We start from the raw sequence: 21,962 nt of genomic DNA, 5'->3' as shown, positions 1-21,962 counted from the left end.
TTAATGGGAGTGTGCTCGGTCCTCCTTTTCCTGTAGTCCACAATCAATTCCTTTGTCTTGATCACGTTGAGGGGAGAGGTTGTTGTTGTTGTCCTGGCACCGCACGGCCAGGTCTCTGACCWCCCTATAGGCGGTTTCGTTGTTGTCGGTGATCAGGCCTACCACTGTTGTCATCTGCAAACTTAATGATGGTGTTGGAGTCGTGCCTGGCTGTGCAGTCATGAGTGAACAGGGTGTACAGGAGGACACTGAGCATGCACCCCTGAGGGGCCCCCGTGTTGAAGATCAGCGTGGCGGATGTGTTGTTACCTACCCTTACCACCTGAGGGTGGCCAGTCAGGAAGTCCAGGATCCAGTTGCAGAGGGAGGTGTTTAGTCCCAGGGTCCTTAGCTTATTGATGAGCTTTGAGGACACTTTGGTGTTGAATGCTGAGCTGTAGTCAATGAATAGCATTCTCACATAGGTGTCCCTTTTTGTCTTGGTGGGAAAGGGCAGTGTGGGGTGCAATAGAGATTGCGTCATCTGTGGATCTGTAAGGGCGGTATGCAAATTGGAGCAAGCCTAGGGTTTCTGGGATAATGGTGTTGTGAGCCATGACCAGCCKACTATGGTGGTCTGCATAAAACATGTTGGTATTACAGACACGGACAGGGAGATGTTGAAAATGTCAGTGACGACACTTGCCAATTGCTCAGTGCATGCTCACAGTACACGTCCTGGTAATCCGTCTGGCCTTGTGAATGTTGACCTGTTTAAAGGTCTTACTCACATCGGCTGTGGAGAGCGTGATCACACAGTCATCTGGAACAGCTGATGCTCTCATGCATGTTTCAGTGTTATTTGCCTCGTAGCGAGCATAGAAGTAGATTAGCTTGTCGTGTCACTGGGCAGCTCTCGGCTGTGCTTCCCTTTTGTAGTCTAATGGTTTGCAAGCCCTGCCAAATCCGACGAGCTTCGGAGCCGGTGTAGTACGATTCGATCTTAGTCCTGTATTGATGCTTTGCCTGTTTGATGGAGGGCATAGCAGGATTTCTTATAAGCTTCTGGGTTAGAGTTCCGCTCCTTGAAAGTGGCAGCTCTAGCTTTTAGCTCAGTGCGGATGTTGCCTGTTATCCATGGCTTCTGGTTGGGGTATGTACGTACGGTCACTGTTTGGACGACGTCATCGATGCACTTATTGATGAAGCCAATGACTGATGTTGTGTACTCAATGCCATCGGAGGAGTCCCGGAACATATTCCAGTCTGAGCTAGCAAAACAGTCCTTTAGCTTAGCATGGTCAAATTTAGCATRCCTGGTGCTTCCTGCTTTAATTTTTGCTTGTAAGCAGGAATCAGGAGGATAGAATTATGGTCAAATTTGCCAAATGGAGGGTGAGGGAGAGCTTTGTATGCATCAAATTTTTATTTTATTTTTTATTTTCGCCCTCTGGTTGCACATTTAACATGTTGATATAAATTTCCTTTTCCTTCATCTTGTTCAATTGATGCCATGCACCTGCAAATAAGATTGCTCAGATGTGCGAGTGCCTTTTTGTATTGATATAAATTTGGTAAAACGGATTTGTTTCCCTGCATTAAAGTCCCAGGCCACTAGGAGCGCCGCCTCTGGATGAGCAATTTCCTGTTTGGCTTAAGGTGGAATACAGCTCATTGAGTGCGGTCTTAGTGCTAGCATCGGTCTGTGGTGGTATGTAGACCGCTACGAAAAATACAGATAAACTCTAGGTAGATTGTGTGGTCTACAACTTGTCATGAGATACTCTACCTCAGGCAAGCAATAGCTCGAGACATCCTTAGATATCGTGCACCAGCTGTTGTTTACAAATATACATAGTCCGCCCCCCTTGCCTTACCAGACGCCACTGTTCTATCCTGCCGATACAGCGTACAACCAGCCAGCTGTATGTTGATAATGTCGTCGTTCAGCCACGACTCCGTGAAGCATAAGATTTTACAGTTTTGAATGTCCCGTTGGTAGTTTAATCTTCTTCGTAGGTTGTCAATTTTTATTGCATGTCAGCTAGTACAACCGAAGGCAGTGGGGTTTATTCGATCGCCTACTAATTCTCAGAAGGCAGCCCGACCTCCATTCTCTTTTTCTCCGTTTTCTCTTCACGCAAATGACAGGGATTTGGGCCTGTTCCCAGGAAAGCAGTATGTCCTTCACTTCGGGCTCGTCAAACTCGTTAAAGTGAGAGAAAAAAGCTTCTGCCAGTTCGTGGTGAGTAATCGCTGTTTTGATATCCAGAAGTTATTTTCGGTCATAAGAGACGGTAGCAGCAATATTATGTAAAGAATAAGTAAAAAAATAACTTACAAACAACGCAAAACAACGAACAAAAAAACAGTTGGTTAGGAGCACGTAAAACGTCAGCCATCATCCCCGGCGCCATGATGCTACATCTACTCATTCAATGGTTTTCCTTWAATTTTTCCTTTTTTCTACATTGTAGAATAATACTGAAGACATCAAAACTATGAAGTAACACATATGGAATCATGTAGTAACCACAAAAAAATCTTAAACATATCAAATAAACTCAGCAAAAAAAGAAACGTCCTCTCACTGTCAACTGTGTTTATTTTCAGCAAACTTAACATGTGTAAATATTTGTATGAACATAACAAGATTCAACAACTGAGATGTAAACTGAACAAGTTCCACAGACATGTGACTAACAGAAATTGAATAATGTGTCCCTGAACAAAGAGGGGGTCAAAATCAAAAGTAACAATCAGTATCTGGTGTGGCACTGCAGTACTTAATGCAGCTGGTGGCATCTCCTCATGGACTGCACCAGATTTGCCAGTTCTTGCTGTGAGATGTTACCCCACTCTTCCACCAAGGCACCTGCAAGTTCCCGTACATTTCTGCGGGGAATGGCCCTAGCCCTCACCCTCCGATCCAACAGGTCCCAGACGTGCTCAATGGGATTGAGATCCGGGCTCTTCGCTGGCCATGGCAGAACACTGACATTCCTGTCTTGCAGGAAATCACGCACAGAACGAGAAGTATGGCTGGTGGCATTGTCATGCTGGAGGGTCATGTCAGGATGAGCCCGCAGGAAGGGTACCACATGAGGCAGGAGGATGTCTTCCCTGTAACGCACAGCGTTGAGATTGCCTGCAATGACAACAAGCTCAGTCCGATGATGCTGTGACACACCACCCTAGACCGTGACGGACGATCCACCTCCAAATCGATCAGGCATCCAGAGTACAGGCCTGCGTGTAACGCTCATTCCTTCGACGATAAACATGAATCCAACCATCACCCTTGGTGAGACAAAAACACAACTCGTCAGTGAAGAGCACTTTTGCCAGTCCTGTCTGGTCCAGCGARTGTGAGTTTGTGCCCATAGGCGACGTTGTAAGGCAGGTCCTCAGACATCACCGGCAACAACAGGCCTACAAGCCCTCAGTCCAGCCTCTRTCAGCCTACTGCGGACAGTCTGAGCAGTGATGGAGGGATTGTGCAACTCGGGCTGTTGTTGCCATCCTGTACCTGTCCCGCAGGTGTGATGTTTGAATGTACCGATCCTGTGCAGGTGTTGTTACACYTGGTCTGCCACTGTGAGGACGATCAGCTGTCCGTGCTGTCTCCCTGTAGCGCTGTCTTAGGCCTCTCACAGTACYAACATTGCAATTTATTGCCCTGGCCACATCTGCAGTCCTCATTCCTCCTTGCAGCATGCCTAAGACACGTTCATGCAGATGAGCAGGGATCCTGGGCATCTTTCTTTTGATGTTTTTCAGAGTCAGTAGAAAGGGCTCTTAAGTGTCCTAAGTTTTCATAATTGTGACTTTAATTGCCTACCGTCTGTAAGCTGTTAGTGTCTTAATGACCGTTCCACAGTTGCATGCTCATTAATTGTTTATGGTTCATTGAACAAGCATGGGAAACAGTGTTTAAACCCTTTCCAATGAAGATCTGTGAAGTTTTTGGGATTTTTACGAATTATCTTTGAAAGACAGGGTCCTATAAAAGGAACGTTTCTTTTTTTGCTGAGTTTATATTTGAGATTCTTCAAAGTAGCGACCCTTTTTTGCCTTGACAGCTTTGCACACGCTTGGCATTCTCTCAACCAGCTTCACCTGGAATGCTTTTCCAATCATCTTGAAGGAGTTCCCACATATGCTGAGCACTTGTTGGCTGCTTTTCCTTTTCGTCCAACTCATCCCAAACCATCTCAATTGGGATGAGGTTGGGTGACTGTGGAGGCCAGGTCATCTGATGCAGCACTCCATCGCTCTCCTTCTTGGTAAAACAGCCCTTACACAGTCTGGAGGTGTGTTTTGGGTCATTGTCCTGTTGAAAAACAAATGGTAGTCCCACTAAGAGCAAACCAGATGGGATGGTGTATCCCTGCAGAATGCTGTGGTAGCCATGCTGGTTACGTGTGCCTTGAATTCAAAATAAATCACTGAGTGTCACCAGCAAAGCACCATCACACCTCCTCCATGCTTCATGGTGGGAACCACACATACATAGATCCTCCGTTCCCCTACTCTGCGTCTCACAAAYACATGACGGTTGGAACCAAAAATCTCAAATTTGGACTAATCAGACCAAAGGACAGATTTCCACCGGTCTAATGTCCGTTGCTCGTCTTTTTGGGCCCAAGCAAGTCTCTTCTAATTGGTGTCCTTTTAGTAGTGGTTTCTTTGCAGAAAATKGACCATGAAGGCCAGATTTGTGAATCAGGCTGCCATAGGGRGACACACAATTGGCCCAGTGTCGTTAGGGTTTGGCCGAGGTAGGCCGTCATTGTAAATAAGAATTGGTTCTTTACTGTCTTGCCTAGTTAAATAAAATAATATTTAAAAAAAACTTAAACCCTGTGAAGCATTTTTTGGGGCTGCAATTTCTGAGGCTGGTAACTCTAAACTTTGGTGGTCCTCACGAGAGCCAGTTTCATCATAGCACTTGATGGTTTTTGCAACTGCACTTGAAGAAATGTTAAAAGTTCTTGAAATGTTCCGCATTGACTGACCTGCATGTCTTAAAGTAATGATGGACTGTTTTTCTTTGCGTATTTAAGCTAATATGAACTTGGTCTTTTACCAAATAGGGCTGTCTTCTGTATACCACTCCTACCTTTTCACAACACAACTGATTGGCTCAAATGCATTAAGATGGAAAGAAATTAACAAATTTACTTTTAACAAGGCACACCTGTTAATTGAAATGCATTCCAGGTGACTACCTCATGAAGCTGGTTGAGAGAATGCCAAGAGTGTGCAAAGCTGGCATCAAGGCAAAGTGTTGCTACTTTGAAGAATCTCAAATATAAAATATATTTTGATTTGTTTAACCTGTCTAGGACTGAACCCCGTTCCGCTAGCGGAACCCCTCGCCAACAGCCAATGAAATTGCAGGGCGCCAAATTCAATCAACAGAAATCTCATAATTCAATTTTCTCAAACATACAAGTATTAGACATCATTTTAAAGATACAATTCTCGTTAATCCAACCACAGTGTCCAATTTCAAAAAAGCTTTTCGGCGAATGCGGAACATGTTAGGTCAGCAACTAGTCACAGAAAGCATACAGCGATTTTCCAACCAAAGAGAGGAATCACAAAAAGCAGAAATATTGATACAATTTATCACTATCCTTTGATATTCTTCATGAGTTGATGACACTCCCGGGACAACATGTTACACAATACATGTATGTTTCGTTCGATCAAGTTCATATTTATATCCAAAAACCTCAGTTTCCATTTGGCTTTGCCTCCAAAACATCCCGTGAATTTGCACAGAGCCACATCAAATCACAGAAATACTCATAATAAACATTAATAAAAGATACAAGTGTTATTCATAGATTTAAAGATATACTTCTCCTTAATGCAACCTCTGTGTCAGATTTCAAAAAAACTTTACGGAAAAAGCAAACCATGCAATAATCTGAGTACGGCGCTCAGAGACAAACACAACCCAAGAAGATATCCGCCATGTTGGAGTCAACATAAGTCAGAAATAGCATTATAAATATTCACTTACCTTTGATGATCTTATTCAGAATGCACTCCCAGGAATCCCAGTTCCACAATAAATGTTTGATTTGTTCCATAAAGTCCATAATCTATGTCCAAATTCCTCCTTGTTGTTCGCGCGTTCAGTACACAATCTAAACTCACGACACGCGGGCAGGTCCAGGCAAAAGTTCAGACAAAGGCATATTACAGTCCGTAGAAACATGTCAAACGAAGTATAGAATCAATCTTTAGGATGTTTTTAACATAAATTTTCAATAATGTTCCAACTGGAGAATTCCTTTGTCTGTAGAAAAGCAAATGGAACAGAGCTCACTCTCACGTGAACGAGCGTCACGAGCTCAAAGCATTCTGCCAGACCTCTGACTCATTCCCCTCTCATTCGGCCCCACTTCACAGTAGAAGCKTCAGACAAGGGTCTAAAGACTGTTGACATCTAGTGGAAGTGCAGGAAGTGCAACATGACCCATATCCCACTGTATCTTCAATAGGGACTGAGTTGAAAAACGACCAACCTCAGATTTCCCACTTCCTGGTTGGATTTTTTTCAGGTTTTTGCCTGCCATATGAGTTATGTTACACTCACAGACATCATTTTAYAAACTTCAGTGTTTTCTATCCAAATCTACTAATAATATGCATATATTAGCAACTGTGACTGAGTAGCATGCAGTTTACTCTGGGCACGCTTTTCATCCAAACGTGAAAATGCTGCCCCCTATCCATAACAAGTTAACACTTTTTTGGTAACTACATGATTCCGTGTGTGATATGTCATAGTTTTGATGTCTTCACTAMTATTCTACAATGTAGAAAATAGTAAAAAATAAAAACCCTTGAATGAGTAGGTGTCCAAACTTTTAACTGGTACTGTATGTTTTCAAACTGAGGCGATGAATGATTATCTGATACACGCACAGTTATGGGTCATCAGCTCATATTTTCTGCTCCATTTTGCAGTCTGTCATATCAAGTGTCAGGCGTTTCACACGTTAGAAGTCTGGTTTTGCCGCCTCAGCAGAAAGAATGCATATTGTGGAGTATTCGCCTTCGAATGTTTTGGAAAAAGCGTAATGTTTCTCTTGAGCCCCAGTCAGATCAGCAGCTTTTATGTGCTATCCATTAAATCAATATCTTAGGTYCAAGCACAATTTAATGGGGACTAGTTAAACAGGTAATTAATTTCAATTAAGTAATTGGGAGCATTTGGATTGGAACCTGGTGCCCTCTTCAACCCTTAAGGACTGGATTTGCCTTAATTAACAAATATCATAAGTAATTGATCAGTAACCAGCATCTCTGGCCCAGCAGAATGAGAGCCACTGTACATGAGATGGTTCAATTCGATGACACTGCTTTGCTGTAGCTCTGAGGCGGACTACGGGTTGGATTAGAATAGTTTAGGAAAATAAACTGACAAAGTTCTTAATTTAAACCCTGGTTATAAGTAAAGACACCTCTGACAACTAACTTTTTAGCTTGATCATGTTTCACTTTGTCATAGTTGTGGTCTCCATGGATAGATGGTAATTTAGCTTACACTTCACACACCCACGTACTGTGTATACATTCATGCATGTGTCCCATGAGGGAGTCAAACCCACAACTGCATGATGTTGCCAGCACCATGCTCCAACCAACTCAGTCATGTGAACAATATCTGGCTGTTAGTGTAAACTGAAACTATGTCCAACCATGTTCTCTCTCCCCACAGTGTATTCTGGGATCTGTACTGCGCTGCTCCGGACCGGAGAGAGACATGCGAACATTCCAGCGAGGCCAAGGCTTTCCACGACTATGTGAGTCAACTCTGTCAACCTGTCAGAGGCACAGTGGCCATTGTCACGTGGTTGTGTGTGGGCTACTGAATGTCTGTTATCAATGTTCATTTTGCAACATCAAATTGAGACATTTGCGTGCATGATTGTTTTGGTGGTTTTGGTCATGATATGAATGTAGTGTTGCTTACTGCAATAGGTTATATCCTCCTAAGCTTAGTGAAACAGTTTCCTGGCTACCCCTCTCACTTCCTCCCTGTGACCCCTGACCTCCGAGCCTTACCTAAACTGTCTGCTGAAGGTGAAATGTCAGGCCTCTGCAAGGTTTTTATTGGCCTTCAAATGGTTTCAATAAGGGTGGGAGCAAATAAAGCAACTTGGTGAGCTGTTGGCCTGGATTAAGTTCAGTGCTGGGGCCGATGCATGGGGCCCAATTGGGGGTGGCCTAGGGGTCATGGGCTTGCCTTCCCTGACCCTCTCATCTGCAGAAGAGCTGGATGTTCCCTGGTGCTGGAATTGATGTGCTGCCTGAACATGTGGAGGGCCTCAGAGTGGCCGGCCTATAAAAGGAGGCTCTTTGTTGACGCCAATCTCAGACTGCAAATGACCATTGTAATGTGCCCACTGATTGTGACCTCTAGCTCATTGGCGGGACCTGAATYATTTGAAGGTTAAGCTGCAGTCCCCTCGGACTTCATCTGCCTCACTCAAGGCAAATGCGTTTTATTTGTTATCACCGCCATACCATAGTGCAGAATTCTCCTTTTTTGGTCATGGTTTGGCTATACTAAATAGTGGTATGACATACCCTTTAAAATGTTTAAAGTAAYTCTTATGCAGCTAATAGGTTATGTTGGTCAGACTGTATTACTACTAGCTTGTCGTTCACCTGGCCAGTTAGGGAAGGAGCTTTGGAAATGGGTCATGATGGTTCTATTTCTGCAGTAGACATTTTAATGTAGCAGGTTTCCCAGTTCTGTGCAGTTCCGCACTCCCATGTAGTCTGACGAGTATGAACAGACCAGACCTCCATCAGAACAGACTCATTTGTTGTTGTGAGTGTGTATTGCACAAGATTAACCCTTTAGAACCCGGAGGGGCCGTCGACAGCCTTTCTTAAGTTACAATAGCTGCCACGAACAGCCTTGTTCTTCTAACAATATCTGTGTCAATTTCCCAAAATAACTTGCCAACAGCCTATCGTATTTGTGTTTCTGTTGTCATCAACGAGAAACCGGAAACAGGGTATGCTTTCATTTGACTTTTCAGTGGTTTTTTAAACATTTTTTTTTTTTTTACTTCATTACTCAAAATGACAGTGCCGACATTACTTTTCACTGTGATAGAGGTTTTATCTATGTTGGTTGGTGATACGGATTTGCACACGTCCTTGCACTTTGAAAAGCGAGAATGTCCAGGTGAGTGAAATAAGTAAACAGCAGGTATATGTTTGGTGTTGTCTACATTCGATGCTGTGAAACTTGGAGAATTGCTCACAGATTAGCAAGTCATTCATGATAACTTGGTTGGTACAGGCGAGCCCATCAGCGGTGGAGCTCGAATGAATGATTGATTGCTCTATCTCATGGAAATAGTTGGTGTTTAGCTGTGTATATAGTCCGCTAACTAGTTGGTTGTTTTGTCTCATTTCTACCGACGTAATTCAAATGGAAACGGCCCAAGCTGCTTGCTATAGCTAGCTAGTTAATCTGTCAGGCAAGAAAAGTTGTGTGTAGCATTACATTTGGGCTGCGCTCACGAAGCGTCAACCTCACTCTCACTAGCTAGCCATACAGATAACCAGCTAACTAGCCACCGACATGAAGGCTAGAGTAATTTGTGTTCATCTGTTGGGRGTAGGTTATGGTTTGTCATGTTTGCTAGGTGCAGATATTCATAGGCTATACATTGCCTTGTTTTCCTATTATTTGACAGCTTAACTGTCATGTTAGGGTAGAGGCCCGCACAGTGGAGCTCATATGATGAGTTGGATATTTGTTTACGTAACCATCTAACAAGTTGCTTGTTTTGTCCTCTTTCTACCGATGCAATTCATTTTGGAAACCGTCCCAGCTTCGTAACTAATCAGCTAACATTGGCGAACTCTGTAGTTAGTCTGTTAGGCAAGAAATCAAGAGTTGAAATCGTTAAGAAAATATTTACTAAATAAACTAAAGTAACACAATAAAATAACAATACCGAGGCTATGTACAGGGGGTACCGTTACCGCGGTAAATTAGAAAGATGGTGTGTGCATGGTTGAGGAAAATAGAGGGAAAAAGAGTGTGAGAGGGAGAGATTATGTTCCWATAACTGTATCCTAGTTGTTGCTCCTCTCCCCGTGTTACTCTGTTCCTTTAGGTCAGTGAATGAGAAGGAAGTGATATGGAGAGTCGGGGCTCAAAGCAGCAAAAGGCAGGGAGGAAGAGGAGTTAGAGATGATTTGAGGGATAGAGATGTGGAGGGAGAGAGGAGGAGGAGGAGGAGGGAGATGACGAAGCAGAGGGAGAGCATACCTGAGAGGGGAGCCTACGTTTCCATGGCGTGTGTCTGCCCCAAGTCCCACCATTCACCCTTGTGCCACACCGCTTGGACCTAAAGTGACCGTGGCAGGGGTTTTGGTAGGAATGTATATCTGTTCCAGAGCTTGTAAGGGATTACAACAAGACAATGGGCYGGGTTGACCATCTTGACCAACTGAGGAGCTATTGCAATGTTGGACGCATAGGCAGAAAATGGTGGTAGTATGTGTTTTGGGGGATGCTCAACATTGCCATCATAAATGCATACATTGTGTGGGGGACCCTGCAAAGGCCCCTTCCCAGAAACCACAGGCGCTGGGCCCTGAAGGCATTCAAAATGCAGCTTGTGTATTCTCTTTGATATGGCTATAGTGGCAGGAAGGGGAGCCATGTGTGTGGCACCAGGGCGTGTGGACCGAGTTGTAACTCATTGGAAAGTAGGTGAAGTTTGAAGGGCACAAGTGTGGTGTGCATCCGGAGTGGACGCAGGGCAAAGAGTGGGAGCTGTGTAGAAACCTCCTTTGGGAAGCTCTGTGTTCTGAGCCATTTTGCAGGATGGGGTTGTGCTACAGTGTGAAATATGAATTTGTCCTACAAATCTTTTATTGTCACTGAACAGTTGTTGTGTTTTGTATCTTCTCTCTTTATCTGACTCKATCTCATACTTGTTGCATTCACTGAATTGATGTCAAAGTAGGCTACTATCTCTTTGTGTCAGGCTTGGTCTGTACTAAATCTTATTGACAGAGGTTACCTACATTTTGAAATAGTCTCCGAATAGGTGTTTGCATTTTTACATTGTTACAGAAGTATGAATCGTTGTTAATCAATTCGTTTTGAAATACTTAATGAATATTGTCCTCTGGTCACATTTTGGATTATTTATTTATATGTAAATACTTATAAGTATAATATATCATACTTGGTACATTTTGAGTGAGTAATTTAGTCAAATTTACTARAATTTAAATACTCTAGTGTTTTTTGTTGWTGAGTGTTAATCATTTTTTGATAGTGAGTGTCTTTACACAATGGAGACAAAATGAGGGTTGTTCCTATTGACATGAATGTGGTGTCATATTAAAGGAGAGGTTGTTTTCTTTAAAACTAAGTTAACTTGTAATTGTCATTTGTTCTTTGTTTTTGAGCCATGTCTGTTTGTTTGAAATGTGAGAAAATTAGCTTTATCTTGAAAATTCTCAGTAATTTACAGCAGCATTCTAGAATTCTATTGGGGTCTAAAGGGTTAATTACATGGTTAATTAAACCCCATGCTTAATTAAAGCTGACACGTGTCCCCAATTAATCCACACTGAGTGTACGAAATATTAAGGACATCTTCCTAATATTGAGTTGCGCTCCCCCACCCCCACACACACATACTTTTGCCCTCAACAGCCTACCTCTTATCACTTATTAACCATCATCAAAATATTTGTTGTGTATTACATTTTTTTTTTTTTTTATCTCTATAGAGCTGCTGCCTAAAATCACTATTTTGTAGTTCTTCAAAGTAAATAAGGCATACTTTCATGACTGCTGAATACCAACTATCAATCACTTAGATCATGTATTTTCAGGTAGAGATACTTCACGAAGCAACAGCTGCTCTCTAAATCKCCTCATGATTGCGCATTATTCTTAGTGAAGTGTAGTTCGCGAACGATTCGTTCTTTTTGAACTACTCTTTTTAATGACTCGAGAGTCATGATTTTGGTTTTCCGAGTGATTTGTTCATTTTAGTTGTTCATTAGACCTGCTGGCCGCGATGAATTCTACAGCAGGATTAATATGCGCTCCTCCGGCTCAGCAGCTCCGGAGATGTGCTCCAACAACGAACTGTCTCGTGTGTGAGCAGAAAAATAGATCATGCTGCAGGCAGCATAGAGAAGGAAAATACATGTTTAGGACTGATAAATGATAGTATGGTGCAAAAATGAATGCAATCWATTTGATTATTGAATGTTATTGATGGACACCACTTTGTAGAACAAAAACATGCACAGCCTTCCTCTGCTGCTCAACACTCAAACTCGTGAACAAATTGTTTGGGTGGCTGCTACAGTTCGTAGSCTATTGGGCAAATCTCCCTRGCGGCAGTCATTCCGTTCACAATCTAGTCTGGTTGTGGCCGCAAATAGACCTCGTTTTCAAAGGTATCAATAAATAATTTTATTTTTATGCCTAGCAATCACAGATTACGGTGGAACAAGAGGCTTGTAGAATCATGATTATTTCAAGTTTTTGGTTCATCGTTCGCCAGTAGGGGGGTCCTGTGTGCTCAGGGCATTACTGACTCAAATGAACAAAATGAGTCAATATTTTTTCTTTTGACTGTACGAGTCAAAGATCAGAGTCGGTAAAAAGAGCGGAACTTCCCATCACTAATTCTTCTGTCTATTCCGTAGCGGGTGTAAAAGAAGCACCGACCGGACAAGTAGATGTGAAATGGATTATGGTCATTGTAGTTAATTACCAAACTTTGTAGAATATTGGCCTGTTGGAAACTACAACTCCCTACTACATCGCACAGTTCAGGCTGGATCTGATTTATCTCTATAGAAACAGTGCAATGTGTGCATTGAGCTCAGAAAAAAAACAGAACGAAATGGAATTCAAATAATTGAACTGATGTAGGTCAATTAGTTGTTTATAAAATAACTGAAATTTCAGTTAATCCCTCAGCACCACTCTCGAGGTAGCTAGCTACCTGTCTCAACCGTCAGCTACCCTCCATGCTAACTCTGACGACCCATTCAGCGAGTTTGRGGCAGGACTAGTGGTTAGGACTTCCAAGAAAAGAGTACTTACCTACATCTAAATGTGACATAGGACCTGAACAAAGAAGGAAAGCAATGTCTGCTCAGAATCGTTTAGTGACACGCACACACGTTTCAAAACCSCCATGGTCTTCGTAAGGCACCTAACCCACACACCTAAAGATACATTACGTCCTTAGCTCCAGTGTCCAGATGTGGGGCTCCAGTTGAAGGTCCTCTGAGGGGATCTGTCCTACTCAATGGTCAGCCCAGTGTGGACGCTGTGGGGCTCTGGGGACGGCCACAGGGGCTCAGATGTCRTGCTCTTTTTTTTGTTCTAATTCAAGGATTAATGGCCAGTTTTCCTTGACCCCTGACCTGGCTGAAGTTCAAAGGGTCAAAGTGTATCCGCTCGTCCGGGCTCTGTGAAGTGGACATTTGTCTTCCTCACAAGAAGTACATCTATCACTGATCACCAATATCGTTTGACAAGAAATTAATGTTGGTGGCATGACAGTATGTTATAATTCAACGTTTATCTGTATATTTCTACTGGATGGATTGAGCAGATTGGTTGAACTGTATGAAAATGCATAACCCTGAAACTTTTCAATAAGTTTGTCTATAATCAAATCTTCCCATCCCTCAGTCATGTTCATTTCCATAACTCTGTCTGTGTTGCTGGTGGACCCYGCGTGTTTGGGGTTACAGACAGACAGTACACAGGGTTAATGTTGTGTGAAGAACCTTACCTTGGGCTGTGGCGGGGGGACCAGGGTGGGGGTGGAGGCGTGAATCCCCCGGGCCTGTCTCTGTCTGATTAACTCCAGCCGCTCCGATCCCTGTGGACCAGTGGCCTGATCAAGTCGCTGTCGCGGCCCGGCTGATAACAGCCCTATTCCCCCGCCATGTCTCCCAGGATCACAGGGACAAAAACAACACGACTCCAGTAAGTCACTCTCACAGGAGAAACAGAAGACCTTCTCTCTGGTGTTAGACTGGATATGTATGGGTCCACACGTTTAGATGCCATCTCTGACTGACTGGGTCAGTGTCAGGGTATTGTTGAGGAGTGGGGCTGTTGTCCAAAGACATGATGGTGGCCCTGGCTGGGTTTGAAGGAATCCACCATGACCCAAACCCTCTCCTGTTTCCTTCTCCTGGGGCCTGGGAGGTAGACTTTATAGGCCCTCCAGATTGGGGAATATAATGTTCTAATCCTCAAATCTGGGGGATGGTTCATGGTTAATCACTGGATTTTGGTGGGATTCTGACTCTGGCTGGGCTTGCCGGACTGAAAGACTCTGCACCCCTGGATGGCAGATCACGTGGTACAAACCTTCATAAACACACACCCGAAACACACCACACTGGAGATACATGGAACGGAAAAACACAAGCCTTTATAATGTTTAAGAGGAATTTTCCTTTATTCCTTATTGTTGAAACCGTTTCATTGATTCCTATTTTGTCTTCACATCATGTTTACTTACTGAGAGAAATCCACATTCATAATTCTCTTTCCTATTTGAATGTTCCTCAAAAGAGTGCTTAGAGTGAGGAAATGTTTATTTTTTGTTTTGTTTTTCCAAACATGAGACTTCTTTGGTAATTCAGAATGAATGATGAAAGGAATAGCGCATGAATGATTAAGAAAGTCAGAAAACACACACACACACACACTTACAGGGGTGTAATGCACCAAAAAATCTTAGGAGTCACAAAGTACGTGAGAATGGCTGAAGGGTGAAGTTGGAGAATTTAGAAACACCTGAAATAGCTTTTTCCTGCAATCTACAGCCATAATCATTATGCTTAATTCTATGTATAAAAAATTATAAATAATAATAATATATATACAGGTATTTTTTTGCATATCTCATACCTCTTCAGCTGTCTGTACCTGACTGGTGATTATTTAGTAATTGCTACCAAACTTGCCAGCAGGCATACCAGATAAGTTAGATAAGCTAACTACTCTAACTTGATTGATAGACTGAAATGACTTCTTGGTAGCTAGTTATGAGGTAACTACTTATGAATTTCATAAAATTGTTTGGAGGCTAGTAGTATTATAGAGAAAACAAAACAAAAAAACAGGACAAATCTGGGGGGGCACGTGCTCCTGTGCCCCCTATGGGCATGACGCCGCTACAAACAACACTTTCGGGAAGTAATAATGCTTCATCGTTAGACTTTGGGTGCGTTCGTAAATTCGCTCTGGCTATCTACTCCGATTTCAGAGCACTCTCGCCTAAGTGTGCCAGAGCGGCAGAATAATTGATGAATTTACGAACGCTCAACACCGGTTGAATATGGCCGGTGTCTATAAACGTCTGCAAAAGCATAATTAAGTTGTTGCCAGCAACCCAGTTATAATCCCCAACGCTCTGGATAATATGAAGACAGCCTAACAGCTCTGCTAGGGCGTGTAAAATGGTCAGAGTGAGCTGTTCCTTCATTTGTGTCGAAGTAGCTCGCAAGCTAGCCCACGTTAGCCAGTTAGCTTGGGTGGTTGACTGCCGTCGTGAGGTCAGAACGCTCTGATCAACCCTACTCCTCAGCCAGAGCATCCAGTGTGCACTCTGAGCGCTCTCTGGCACTCCAGATTGAATTTACGAACACACCCTTTGTTCTTAGCACAAACTAGAGGTCGTGACCCCACACATCTGCGATTCTTGCCACTGTGACATCAGCGCCTCCGGAGTGTCACTGATTTAGTGACAGAAGTGCGTCATTCACAAAGCCGTGTCTTAATACTCTCTGGATGAGCTTCATCATGCTTGTCTATATGATTTGTTTGGATTGACTATTCTCATTCAGACAGCTATGATGGAGACTCTCTGTCAGTGGAAGTGGGGACAAGTAAAGGCAGATGCTCATCTAAAAGTCAACTTCCAGTTTAGTTTTTGTTCAACATGTTATGAAAATAGCAACTGCTGATCATTTGAAAACTGAACTGGCCTGTCTGCTTATGAATATCCATTTCCATTTGTAGCTTTGATTTGGCCTCTCCCTGAACCTTTTGGTAATGACTAGGAGTCCTTCCCAGCTACACAAAGAACTCCATAACTCTTCCTTTGTTTGCTTCGAGTCTGAAAAGGTCCGATTGCATCAGGTAAAATGACATTCAGGATGTTGGGTCTGTGTGACATGATTTTCTATTGTAAAATATCACTTTGACACCTGCGCTGACTTGAATACTTAAGTGTCATAACTTCTTGTCAGACGAATAGAGGCAGTCAATAGAGCTGATGGTATAATGTAGGGGTTGCCTTGTGTCAGGAGAGTGAAATGATGTGGGATGTCTCGAATGAACTCGTCTATTCTCTTTTATGTGGGTCGTCAGTGCACTCAATAGGGAATAGGGTGTCATTTGAGAGGTAGCCAAGCTGTGGCAGACTGGAGTGTCCAGCAGGACTGAAACAGGTGGCACGGGGCTGGAGCGCTTCTCTGTAAACAACAACCATTGAGAGCCATCCTTTGTGTGTACTTTGTCTGACTGTGTGCGTTTCTCTCTCTAGAACAGGTGCTCATTCTTCCCATTTCAATGAGTCAGTTCAATAAACCGTTCGCTTTGCCTCAGCCTTTCCCTTCGTCTCACTTCTGTCCTTTAAATAATATCTCATCTCATCCTACGCCTTTCTCTTGCCTCGGTTTCTCTTAGGTCTGGTGCACAGTCCTCCTCTCACTCTAACACCCCCTCCTCTCTCCTCCTCGTCTCTACCCCCTCTTTCTTATTCCTCCCCTCTCGTCTCCCTCCCCTCTCTCAGAGGAGTTTGATTGGGTAATCTGGCTGTGTGCCAGCGGTGCCCGCTCTGCTCAGGGGAAGGAGAGAAGCGGGGGCGGAATGACGACATGGAGGAATATAATACCATATAGGGAGACGATGTATGGATGGAGAGCGGAGACGGGGGAGGGGACAGGCAGAGATGAGGTGTAATAGAGGCAGGATTGGCACTGCCATATCTTATTCATATTGTGGTGATATGTACACACTGTAAAGGCATGCCCCATCTCTCTCTCTCCTCCCTCCTGCCAGCTCTGTCCCTCTCTTGCTCTCTTACTCATTCCCTCATCTCTCCCGCTCTCATTCCCTCTCCCTCTCTCTGGCAGGTTTTCTCCTCTCCACTGTTTTCTCTAGCTATCAGACCGTTTGTGGCTCTTGGCTGCGGGGCTGACACCCGTGACTGAGCGGGGCTGTCTTTCTGCTCCGTGTTTACTGTTGTTGTCTCCCATCCTCTCTTCTCTCTGCCTGGAATGAAAGGGCCAGTCCACATCTCACGTCTCTATGTATGTATCTCTGTGTAGACGTTTCCTAGCTGAACCTCTGAACAAAGGGTTGAAATCTCTGCCCCCGAGCTGTATGGTCGACTGTGGGTCCGGGAGTGACAGAATTATGGATCTTTTTTGTTTATCATTTGCTTCCTCACAGGATGATTCTGCGCACGCTTAACCATGCGGTTGGCTGGTGGTATTTAATCTCAATAGTTCTAAGAGGGAGGGGTGTAGGTGGAGAGGTGCTGAATTAGGTTTTCACTCTGCAGATTACACATTTTTAATACATGCCACACAATGACTTATTTGGGTCATTATCAGCTTGGTCTCAATAGTCCTCTAAGAAGCTGCACAGATGRATCTCTAAATGATTGGTGTCCCCTTTTGGAGGAGTTTGTGTTACTCAAACTGTATATGGGCATGCTGTTGGAAGTCTACTAGCGTAAGTGTGTGAATTTTCTGTGGGACTGTTGATTATGGTGTGGAGTTGATTCTATAGGAGGAAGCTACCACAGTGCCCTGGGAGGGGGGAGGGCACAGGCTGGCGAGGGTCAGGTTTGCCCCTGAGTCAGAGGTGTGCATGTAGCCGTGCCATTCTGTCTGGAGCAGCCCAGTCACAGCTCCGCTCCTCTCCTGCCACTGTTTGATCTACAGTCACACAAAGCTTTGAAGTCTGGGGGCTGGCCACACTCCAACCACATCTACACACACCATTCTGAAAAAATACCCTGCCTGCAGAAATTGGCATAAATTACTGACATTACACAAATAATGCTGCAGCGTCTGCTTTTGGGAAGCCTCACATTTCCCTAGGCGATGTTCCGACCCAGGCCGGCTGTTTTTATTACGGTGCACCCCCCCCTCCCCCCCCCGCGCTGAGGAGGGAGATGGGAAGAGAGGGTGACCTGTTTAGGATAGTGGTGAGTGTCCACTCCCAGCTCTTAGGTAGAAGACCCGTGGTCAACCTGGTCATGCTATATATTCTCTCCAACACCTGTAGAGCTTGTTCCTCTTACAGCGAGGCTCATTAGAGAGCTAACACTGATGGTGATATGGCTTGTCAGTTAATTCCACGGGACTGAAATGGATCTCCAGACGTTCACATTTGTTATTGCTGTTGGGAGTTGTAGAGGGAGGCCTTATTTTCTCCCACACAAATCCCCAATCGAATCTACTCACGTTTGAGCTACTGCCGCGGTTAATATAACACACGTTTGATTGCTTGGGCTTTTTATGGTCCTAGAGTACACATCACAATCCAGCTAGGTGTGTGTTTTCAAATGATGAGCAGGGGAATATATAGGTGTATGAAGTAGGGGTTTGCTGCTGATGGTAAACTAGCTAACAAGCCTCTTTGATATTAGCTTTTTGACTCACCTAATTTTCCCATTCTGACCTCGACATCCTTCGCTTTTTTTCTGTTTCAACCTCACTGTGTTCATTGTTCTCTGCTCATCATTCTTGTGCAATCTCTTTTTCTCTTCTTTCTCTCTCTGAGAGGAGTCAGTGGGCAGCCGTGTGGCTGGCAGGCTGTGCTGCTGGCAGGCTGTGCTGCTGGCAGGCTGTGCTGCTGGCAGGCTGTGTGTCTGCTCTGCTGCTATTGCTGCCTGCATTGGCCGGGCTCTGTCACCCAAGGCCTGCCATTGTACCAGTCTCAAGTACCAGCTGGGCACCCCAATTCGTAATGAAAATAAACCTGCCTCTTTTAATGTGTGTGTGTCAGTCATTTGGACACCATGCTCATTGAGTCAAGTGGTGAGACAAACCCACTCCTCCTGAGAATGAATGGCTGAGACGTGCAACTGTCTCAACTCTGCATTACACTGCCGCCCTCCCTGCTAGGATTAAAGACAAAAACAATTACAGTCTTATTTGCAATTTAAATTCTCCCTAAATGCAGACTTAATCCCCCCCCCCTTTTTTTAAAAACAGGCAGAATAAACGCAGAGATTCAAGTCTGTCTGGATTTCTTTTAGCTTTATTAACATGTAGAAGTTATACCGAATAACGGCTGTGCTTTTAGGTTTTTCTATATTTGGAAAACACAATGTTCCCTGTTGAAGGGTTTTGTCAAAATGATGGAAAAAAATTTAAGAATCAGGATGAGAAGTGAGGACCTCATCACTCATGTTTACAGCATCGCACACCATTCACCAAAAATGCTAGTACACACACACACACACACACACACACACCCTTGAGGAGAACCTGGGGGTGTTGGCGAGGCATCTCTCCAGTAGGTAAAGGGGAAGCCAGGGGGAGCCACAGAGGTAATCACTGGGTCAGTGGGGAGCCATTACACGCTCAGTGAAAGGCTGGGGAAGTATATGGTATAAAAATAATCATTACTGTGCATTACAGTCACTGTCTGTAAATATGCCCAGGATGGCAGTAAAGGAACACATGCGTGCCGGGGCAGAGCTTCCATCAGCACAGTCCCTTGTCCCCACGCAGACATACAGCCTGTGGGAGCCACTGGGCCGGGTTTGTGTGTGTGTGTGTGTACTCTCAAGTGTGGGTGTGCAAGCAAGCACCTTTTTTGAGGATCTTTTGGCTCCAATTCATGCCAGGTCAGATGGAAATAGCACAAAAAACATGCAATGTTTTAATTATCTTTATTAACTCCCCTTGTTCAGTAAGAACCGGTACTCATTACCCACATAGCAGTGTGTTTTCATCTGTGTGGTGTGACACAGCCATGTGAAGTCCTTTTCTCTGTTCTGTAGTTGACGCGTGGTTAACCTGGAGCCTGTACAGATGTGTAGGAGATGAGAGGGGGACACATCTGACCCAGGCCAGAGGGTCTCTCTCTGGGCTTTTGTCATGGCCACCCAGCACCCCCCTCCCCCCAGACTGCAGTTCACATAGAATCTCTCTATGGGCTGGGCTTATGTGAGACTGGCAGGAGACACACATGAACACACACACATGCGTGAGGACACACACACACACACACATGCGCACACACACCGATTGAGAGCACTACCCCAGCAGTCTCTCACCAGCATGGTACTTATTTGTCCTCGCCTTCTGTGCTGAAAGCACTGTGTACTGTTCCCTGTAAAGCCAACCACCGTTCTAATGCTGCTGACTACAGACAGGAGGCTGTCTCATCTCCTGGTGTCATAGGTCTGTGCTGTGTTGTGCTATCTCTTTCACTTGCTCTCTCTCTTCAGTGACATTCTGTTTGATAGAATATATATTTTTTACTAGATATACAGTAGTATTATTAATACAAAACTATCAGTGTTGTTTATCTCACTTGGTGGTGTTTATGAGAGTGCGTACTGTACTGAAGTACTTCCATAGCACTGTTGCACTGTGTAAAGAGTCATCTGTCATTCGGTGTAGCCAGTCCCTGTGTGTTTTATTTTGTATTTTTTTCATGTGGTGTTGACTGCTGTTCTGTTGTGTTGTCATCATGCTGGCAGGCCAGGGGTTATCTAGGGGTCAAAGCAGAGCTGTCCCATTGTTAATCTTAATTATTCTAATTCTGAAAGGACTGGAATCCAAAATTCAAATCACACATTGCTTTAACTCTGCCATGTCCTCGGTGGTACATTGTGTCCTCTGTGGTACGTTACCTGAACTTTATGAAGTTGCGAAAGCTTTAGATTAATTAATGTCATTTATACTGCTCCCAAGTGGCGCAGCGGTCTAATGCACTGCATCTCAGTGCAAGAGGCGTCACTACAGTACCTGGTTCGAATCCAGGCTGCATCACATCTGGCCGTGAAGGCGCAGTTCATTGTGGGAAACCAGCCCTGACCCATATTACAGGAGCACCAGCTTAGCTTGTCTTTCTATATAGAGGATCGCCAGGACCGCATTTTTCATTCATAAGCCTTGTCGTTCATAAACTACTCGTGCGTCGTTAACCATTTGTTTACACTTGGTCCCGCCATGTTACCTCATTGGATAGCTACTTAACCACCTGGTAACTTTACCAGTATATCCAAACTTTGGTTGCACAGAAAGAAAGGACAAGCCTTTTCAGGAGATCTATGATCATAGCGATGAATGAATGACAGATCTCTTGCATGTCATCACCTGTCAGTATACCATTTTCAATGTAATGAATCTCAATAGGAAAACATTACACATTGCAGAAACCTAATATTCCACAAATGACTTTCAATTTCAATGACCGGTATTTGTATCAACATCTTTACAGTGTTAGATATTAGTTTCTAAGGCACAACATGTGCTTCAAAAGTAGCTTGAATTCATATAGGCCCAATGTAGGCTGTATCTCAATCAACTGAAACAGATTTTCTGATAGATTTTTWAWTTTTTTWATATAAMTTAGGAGCACCAGTGCTACCAATGGAATGTGTTAATTTAGAGTTCTGAGAACATGGCATTCTTGGATGTTATTGACTGAGCCTTTGCATGACTAAGCTTTGCATGTGTGTTATGGCCTGTCGGACTGATGCTGATCTATTTGTCTCTGTGCTATGCTGGGACCAGCCTGACCTGGTTTGGGGACTGTTGTGCTGTTCTTAGCTAGGCTAGACTGAACTAAGTTTGTCCGGACCAGGCCAGGCTGGTCTTGCCTGGTTTGTGGGGCTGCACTGTACTGTTCTACTCTGTGCTTCGCTGTGCTGCGCTGTGCTACA

The 21,962-nt window shown here is 44.0% G+C and overlaps 1 protein-coding gene across 1 annotated transcript in view; it reads left to right on the top strand.

The window, feature by feature from the left end:
• ssbp4 (single stranded DNA binding protein 4) overlaps positions 1-21,962 on the top strand; it is an 87,107-nt gene that overhangs the window by 20,548 nt on the left and 44,597 nt on the right. Inside the window, exon 4 of the mRNA XM_024004758.2 lies at positions 7,721-7,805. Coding sequence (XP_023860526.1) covers positions 7,721-7,805 — 85 coding nt within the window. The remainder of the gene's footprint in view (positions 1-7,720; positions 7,806-21,962) is intronic.

The sequence above is a fragment of the Salvelinus sp. IW2-2015 genome, linkage group LG16 (assembly GCF_002910315.2).
Source record: "Salvelinus sp. IW2-2015 linkage group LG16, ASM291031v2, whole genome shotgun sequence".
Classification (NCBI taxonomy): Eukaryota; Metazoa; Chordata; class Actinopteri; order Salmoniformes; family Salmonidae; genus Salvelinus; species Salvelinus sp. IW2-2015.
This window is presented reverse-complemented; position numbering and strand designations above follow the sequence as displayed.